We start from the raw sequence: 7884 nt of genomic DNA, 5'->3' as shown, positions 1-7884 counted from the left end.
CAAGCTTGGGGAGTGGGAGAGGGAGAAGCAGGCTTCCCGTCGAGCAGGGAGCCCGATGCGGGGCTCGATCCCAGGACCCTGGGATCATGACCCGAGCCGAAGGTCGACGCTTAACGACTGAGCCACCCAGGCGCCCCAAAACCACCTACATTCCTACTGCATAGAGTAATCATTGTTGGCATTTTGACATATGTGCTTCCAGATGTTTTTTCATGCAAGATATATTTCTTAAAATGCAATTATACTGTCTTGTATGCTGCTTTTTTTCCAGTAAGAAATGTATAAAAGGCATGTTTAAGAGTCAATAAATACAGGGGTGCCTGGGTGGCTCAGTTGGTTGGGCGTCCGACTCTTGGTTTTGGCTTGGGTCATGATCTCAGGGTTGTGGGATCGAGCCCCATGTTGGGCTCTGCCCTGGGGGTGGGGGGGAGTCTGCTGGAGATTCTCTCCCTCCCTCTCCCTCTGCCCCTCCTCCCCCTAAAATAAACAAATCTTAAAAAAAAAAAGGTCATTAATACAAAATTATCTTATCATTTTTGGTGCCTACGCAACCTTCTACGGTAAGATGAATTACAATTTAGTTAACAAGCCCTCATTGTTGGGCATTTAGATAACTTTCAGTTTTTCTCTGGTGTAAACAATACTGCTACGAACATCTGAAAAATAGGCATTTTTATGCCCTTGTCTGATTATTTCTTCTTCTTTTTTTTTAAGATTGTATTTATTTATTTGACAGAAAGAGAGAGAGAGCATGAGCAAGGGCAGCAGGAAAGGGAGAAGCAGGCTCCCCACCGAGCAGGGAGGCCGATGCAGGGCCCGATCCCAGGGCTATGGGATCATGACCTGAGCCGAAGTCAGATGCTTAACTGACTGAGCCACCCAGTCACCCCTTGTCTGATTATTTCTTGACGAAGTGTTCCTGGAAGTGGATGGCTAGGTCCGTGATGACAGGTGTGTTTTTTAAGGCTTCTGAGGCACAGGGCTAACCTGCCCTTAAAAATAGAGGAACTTCTATTTTAGGGAGATGGGCTGAAGGAAGGGATGGGATGAAGAACACGTTTGGGGGAAACAATGACCAGTGTAGAGCCGCAGAGCAGGCAACCGCGGGGGCCCCCTGGGGGAGTGGGTCCTCCGTAGCCTGGAGGCCCTCGGCTACTTGGCACAGCTGGCTCTTGGAGCTGGGAGGACTCTACTCAGGCCTTCTTTTGGGCACCCTTGATTTTCTTTGGTTTTGATGTGGCTGAGCCCTTGCTCACCTCAGGGGGTTCCTCTGTGAGCCACTTGTAGGGAAGAGAAGTTGTAGGGGCTTCCCCCATTTATAGGAAGTGATTTTCACAAACAAGAATTTTCAGGAAGCCTTGTTCCTGGGAGACCAGTGTCATCTATGAATGCGTGTGTCACCCACCTTATTTCTGGTTGTGATGTGGGGAAGGGTCCAGGCGAAGACTCTCTGACCTGGGCCGGAATGAACTGCTGCTGCCCTGTGGGAGCCACCGCAATCCTCCCTCTAGGCCTGCCCCGTCCTCAAATCAAATCAGCTTCTCAGTTTGCCGGAGAGCATTCAGAGACACTCCCGGCCACCCCAGGAGAACGCGTAGGCGTGAAACTTGGTCCTAGTACCTCCTACCCCTTCCGGAGCAGGGAAGGCACAGAGCAAGCCATTCACCGCACTGAGCCTCAGATGGGTCCCCTGTAAAATGGGGAATAATATTATATCTATCTTCCAGAGTGGCTCAGTGGATTAAGTAACATACTGTGTGTAATACTTAGCATCATATCTGGAACATAGTAAACACTTTATGATGATGATTGATGGTGAGGTGCCCCAAGACTGCTTTTTTGGCTAGAATCACCGGGTTCTGTCTGAGAAGTCAGAGGCGTGGCTACTTCCTGGGGCAAGCCAAACCCCCTCTCCCCTGAATGCTCTCTGCTACTACAAAGCCTTTTACCCAAAAGGCTGCTGTTACAGGAAATAACTTTCATTCTCCTTCCTCCTTCCTGATACCACAGTCTTCAGAAAAAGAGGATCTGCGTCTCGAAATCAGAATAAAAATCAGGCAGGTCAGTGTGGTGTGGTGTGTGTTCTGCCTTTGTCTGGGAGTGTGTGGAGTCCTGCCTGGGTGTTGAAGAGTCTGTTCGATCGTTGCGGTTTGAGGTGTTCAGGGTTGTGGCCGCAGGGGACAGTGAGGGGGAGCAAAGGGCAACAGAATGAGGGCCTCCTCAAGCTGCCCTCCCCATACCAAGACTGGGGCATAGCTCATCAGGGCCCTTCCTCCCTTCCTGGGGAGCAGGAAATACCCTCCTCTCCTAAGCTGTGGTCTGGTGAAATGCCAGGGCTGGAATGTTGTGGAGAAAGTTTAGACTGTTTTTTAACGTTTTGTTTTCAGGCCTTAGCCAGAGAGGCTGGCCTCGGTCCCTGGGAGCCATTGCACTAGACCTTCTCTCCCTGTCATCTTCCAGAAACAACCTGCAGTCTCAGAGGTAGAAGGTAGGTAGATCAGGAGAGTGGAGCATCGGCTCCAAGGCTGAGGCCCCCGGAGACCCAGAGATGGGTCTGCCCTGCCTGCACCCGCAGACTGTGGTGTCACCTTTGCTGACTAAGGTCTTCCCTGGGGTGGATTCGGGGGAGAGGGAAGCCCAGGTTCCCAACAGTCCCTAGGTGGGTGGCACCTCACAGGACATTTTCAGGTCTGGGTCTGGGACAGTCACTGCCTTCTTTCTTCTCTACACCTGTGGTCTTCCTGGGGTTGGGTAGGCTGGAGATGTGTGGGCGCATGCACTTCTCCCCCTGCTCCCTTTTCAACAAATCTCTCCCGGACAGGAGCCCTGGGATGCTATATGCCCAGCCTGTCCCCTAGAGGCATCTCCAGCCTCTGACTTTGGCTGGGCACCAGGAAGAAAGAGAGCTGTCCCGAAGCGGTAGGAGAGGGAGAGGATAGATAACAGCAATGGGTTTCTTGGTACCCACAGATGCCCCACTCTAGCCTGCACCCATCCATCCCGCGGCCCAGGGGGACCAGGACCCAGAAGGCAGCCTTTGTCCTGTTCGCCGTCTGCCTGGCAGCCCTTTGGGGGCTGGGGGAGCCACCAGAACACATTCTCCAATGGCTGGTGCTCCACCTGGCCTCCCTGCAGCTGGGACTGCTCTTCAAGGGGGTCTGCCATCTGACTGAGGAGCTGTGCCACCTCCATTCCAGGTGACTCCATTACCCATGGCAACTGGGCACCCCACATGTCTTACTCTCTTGACCCCCAGGCCTGCCCCTCCTTGAATCTCTCAGGAGGAGCTGGGCCAGAGTCCGGAGCTTGACTGTCCCCTGCAGGTACCAGGGCAGCTCCTGGAGGGCTATGCGCGCTTGCCTGGGCTGCCCCATTCGCTGTGGGGCCCTGCTGCTGCTGTCCTGCTATTTCTATGGCTCCCTCCCAAACCCAGCTGGCCGGCCCTTCCCTTGGACGCTTGCGCTCTTGGGCCTCTCGCAGGCACTGAACATCCTCCTGGAGCTCCAGGTAAGACACAGAGGGAGGCGGAGGGTGTAGCCAAGTGGAGGCGGCAGCTCGTGTGTCCTACTCTGAGCTCGGTATCAGGAGTGGGATGAGTTTAGAGGTCGGCCCTTAGAGTAGAGCCTCTAATGTCCTACAACGGGAGGTCAATGTCAGAGAAGGGAGCAAGCTGGAACTGGTTGGGAAAACTTCTTGAGGAGGAGGGCCCTGATTATCCTTCATGGAGGCTCCCCAGGCCCACCCTGCTGTCTACAGGCCCTAGCCCCAGCTGAGGTCTCTGCAGTCTGTGAAAAAAGGAACTTCAACGTGGCCCATGGGCTGGCATGGTCATATTACATTGGGTACCTGCGGCTGATCCTGCCAGGTGAGCCATTCTCTATGCCCCTATTTCTAGATCTTCATGACAGACAATAAGACATAAAACTTGCATTTCTAGAACCTGCTGTATTTTTCAAAGCATTTTTATTCCTCGGGAATCATTTGATTTGCAAAGCAATTCTGTAGGCATGAAGGATGTTATTATGCCTGGTTTTCAGGGAGGAATATGGCACTTAGAGCCACTAAGTGACTTCTTTCAGGTTAACCATGAATTCTTCCAATGAATATGATTCTATGTTCTGTGCCCTTCGTGCGCATTTTCGCTTTTAATTCATACCCTGTGGGCAAGGGATAATCATCATCCCTGTTTTAGAGATATAAGAAAATTGTGGTTCTAAGAGGTGAAGTGACTTCTCCAAGTCATACAGCTTCGTGAGCGGAGGAGACAGGATTTGAACCTAGGTCTGTCCAGAGCCTGGATCCTTGACCACTCTACTGTGAGCCCATGTCTCATGTCTCATTTCTTCTGACTTGCTGGCCAAGGCCGTGGTTCTCCCATATCTCATTGCTGTCTGCCCTTGTCACCTAGCTTCTGCTAGGAAACAGGTCTGGAGCTAGAGGCCAGATCCTGTGCACCTAGGATTGCTGGGAATGTCACCTTCCAGGGCTCTTCCTGCCTCTCAGAGCCCTAAAGCTGTGGTGGGAAGGAGTGGGGTGAGCAGAGAAATCTGGACAAAGGACAATTGAGGGGAGAGAGAGGTGGTGGGAGTAGAGGGAGGGGTGGGAGCGTTCCTGAATGCTCTGCTCCTCCTGGCTCCTGCACAGTGCAAGTGGACTGGACCCTTGGTTCTCCTGCACCTACACATTGAGGGAACCAATGACCTCGGTCTCTGTCCTGGGTTGGGTGGGAGATAGGGTTGTAGGAATGACTTCTCGGGTCTCTCCACCCCAGGGCTCCCAACCCGGATACGCATGTACAATCAGCTGCAGACCAACATGCTACGGGGCATACGGAGCCATCGGCTGCACATTCTCTTCCCTTTGGACTGTGGGGTGCCTGATGACCTGAGTGTGGCCGACTCCAACATTCGCTTCCTCTATCAGCTGCCCCAGCAAAGTGCCGACCGTGCTGGCATCAAGGGCCGGGTTTACACCAACAGCGTCTATGAGCTTCTGGAAAACGGGAAACCGGTGAGTGTGCGGGGAGGCGGGTGCTGCTAAGGAGGAGTCAGGCCCAGAGCACCAGAATTCTGACCCCTGGCCAAGCACTGATAAAAATTCATTGCCCTTCTCTGAGCCTTACTTTCCCCAGCTGGGCATGCTTCAGCTCTGAATGATGATAATGATCAGTAACACTAATTGAGCCCTTACTGCATACCAGATGCTATTCATCTGACCACCTCATCTAACCCTCGCCGCCACCTGTGGGGTGAGGACTGTTATGTCCCCTACTTTACAGATGAGGAAACTGAGACTCAGAGAACCAGGAAGAAATTGGATGATTTTAACCCGACAAGCCACACACTTGACCATAAAGCTGTCCTAGACCAAGATGTGAGAACATCTGAAAGATCTCACATAGGTGGGGGGAAACCCAGGCCAGGGTTGAACGCCAGAGCCCAGCCCCCAGGAGCAGTTGACGGCAGGTGACTCCGCGGGCCTTGCCCTGGGATCCGAGGAGGATAAATTTAGCACAGTCCCGGTGCTGATTTTCGGAGCAAAGGCCACCAGACACCATAGATCCCAGCAGGGTAACCACCTCCCAGGACGCCATCTCTACAGGCTGAGGGAGCAGGGCCCTAGCAGTGGCACCAGGACCCAGAGTCTGTCTGCCCTGGCCCTGGCTGAGTCTTGTGTTCCTCTCGCCTCCTCCAGGTGGGCATCTGTGTCCTGGAGTACGCCACCCCCTTGCAGACGCTTTTTGCCATGTCCCAGGATGGCCGAGCTGGCTTTAGCCAGCAGGATCGGCTGGAGCAGGCCAAACTCTTCTGCCGGATACTGGAAGACATCCTGGCAGATGCCCCTGAGTCGCAGAACAACTGCCGCCTCATTGTCTACTCGGGTGAGGGCTGGGTAGGCTACCAGGCAGGAAGAGGCAGGTGTCCCGAGGGGTTAGAAGTAGCTAGAGCAACAACCGTGCCCTGGGCCTTCCCAAGTGGTCAAGGCATTCAAGCCCGGTTCCTTCCTCCCCCGGGAGAGGTCCTACCTCTCCACCTAGGACACTCAGTTGCTTTCTGGGGTACCTGGCTATGGGTCCTGGGTGGAGTGTGAAGAGATGGGCTCTAGGAGCCCCTGACTTCATCTAGGGATTGCCAGAAGAAGCAGAAGAGCCCCAGGCTCTGGACAAAGAGACCGGGGCTGCAGCTTCAGCGGCAGGTCTGTGCCCCCCTCCGAGCACCATCTCTAAGACAGAGGAGGTTGAATTCTGTTATCTCTGAAACCACTTCTAGCTCCAGAATTCCAAGAAACTCTAGCCCCAGGGGCCAGGGGTGGGGAGGGATGCAGGGAGGTGAGGGAGAGGGTGGGTTGCAGGATCTGCCCAGCAAGTCTCAAGGCATGTTCAAGTAAGAACCTAAGAGGTCCTCACTGCACTCCTCCCCCACCTTCCCCATCCTTGTTCCAGAACCTGCAGAGGGAAGCAGCTTCTCCCTGTCCCAAGAGATTCTCCAGCACTTGCGGCAGGAGGAAAGAGAGGTCACTATGGGCAGCCTGGACACCTCGATTGTACCCAGTTCCTCCACGCTGTCCCAGGAGCCCAAGCTCCTCATCAGTGGCTTGGAACAGCCTCTCCCACTCCGCACGGATATCTCCTGAGGCTCAGGATTTGCTGGCCTGAACCCCCAGTGCTCCCCAAGACTCTGGATCCACAAGACTGTTGATTAAAGGGCTTTCTTCAGCAGCTGGATGCCCAGCAGAACCACTTCCTCCCACAGGGAGTCTCTCAGAGAAGGTCCTTGAACTTAACATCTCAAGATGACCTTAGGCAAGTTGTTTTGCCTCTCTGAACCTCAGTGTCATCATCTATGAAATGGGATTACAATTACTGTCTTCCCTACCTCACAGGGTTTTTGTGAGGATTATGACTGTATGGAACATCTTTGTAAACTCTAAATGCCAGGTAAACTTAAGGGATGTGTTGGGTGTGTCTTCCATTGGACCCTCCAGGCTGACTCTCTACCCCTCTCTGCCTCCTCTGCCCTGGGATGGCATCAACAGGCTCCCTTGCTCTCTGAATTCTGGTCATGTTCAGTCCACGGGAAGCCCCAGTAGAAGAATAGAGGGAAGGAGGGGGGTGAGGTTGGGGTAGTTATTCCCCCAGATCCTTCCCTGCAGTACCAACGTCACTGTGGGCTCTCTGCACCTCCGACCTAAAGTCATGGTTCTGCCGTGTTCTCCGTTATCTCTCCCCAGGTTCCATTACCCATCCCTTCCCCATGCTGCTGAGACCTAGCGATGGTCCTGGTTTCCTGCTAATGTCCCCTCTGGAGCACTCACTCTCACTTGTGGTTTCCTTATACCTGCCCTTTCTAAACAGCTCCTCCTTTTCTTTTTAATTTTTTTTTCAGAGAGTACATGCATGGGTGTATGTGGGGGAGGCTGACCCTGAGATCATGACCTGAGCTGAAATCAAGAATCAGATGCTCAACCAACTGAGCCACCCAGGCGCCCCAAAACAGCCCCCTTTTTCAACACTGCTCAGATGACCTAGTTGAGTGTGCCATCTTTCTCTGGCTGGACTCTGACTGACACAAGTGATTGGCATTTATTATCTGAAATGTCCAGGGCGCCTGGGTGGCTCAGTTGGTTAAGCGACTGCCTTCGGCTCAGGTCATGATCCTGGAGTCCCGGGATCGAGTCCCGCATCGGGCTCCCTGCTCGGCAGGGAGTCTGCTTCTCCCTCTGACCCTCTTCCCTCTCGTGCTGTCTCTCTATCTCATTCTCTCTCTCAAATAAATAAATAAAATCTATTAAAAAAAATTTGTTATCTGAAATGTCCAAATCCACTTGCACAGACATACTTCCTTAGACCCCCCTCCTTATTCTAGGACAGGGCAGTGCAGTGGT

General features: G+C 53.2%; 1 protein-coding gene across 2 annotated transcripts; it reads left to right on the top strand.

Moving 5' to 3' along the window:
• The first annotated feature begins 1926 nt into the window (after nucleotides 1-1926).
• On the top strand, nucleotides 1927-7708 carry STING1 (stimulator of interferon response cGAMP interactor 1). Of its 2 annotated transcripts, none has more exons than XM_027607125.2 (8): nucleotides 1927-2061; nucleotides 2388-2488; nucleotides 2971-3197; nucleotides 3324-3507; nucleotides 3658-3865; nucleotides 4772-5010; nucleotides 5695-5881; nucleotides 6443-7708. In XM_027607125.2, exons 3-8 carry the CDS (start codon nucleotides 2971-2973, stop codon nucleotides 6631-6633), a joined length of 1236 nt encoding a protein of 411 aa, XP_027462926.1. In that variant the 5' UTR covers nucleotides 1927-2061; nucleotides 2388-2488; the 3' UTR covers nucleotides 6634-7708. The 2 variants fall into 2 exon arrangements, with proteins under 2 accessions (XP_027462926.1, XP_027462927.1); XM_027607126.2 differs by having other exon boundaries at nucleotides 1928-2061; nucleotides 3757-3865; nucleotides 6443-7707.
• The last annotated feature ends 176 nt before the right edge of the window (nucleotides 7709-7884 follow it).

This window comes from Zalophus californianus, chromosome 5 (assembly GCF_009762305.2).
Source record: "Zalophus californianus isolate mZalCal1 chromosome 5, mZalCal1.pri.v2, whole genome shotgun sequence".
Lineage (NCBI taxonomy): Eukaryota > Metazoa > Chordata > Mammalia > Carnivora > Otariidae > Zalophus > Zalophus californianus.
Note: the sequence above shows the minus strand (reverse complement) of the source record. Positions and strands in the feature narration are given on the sequence as shown.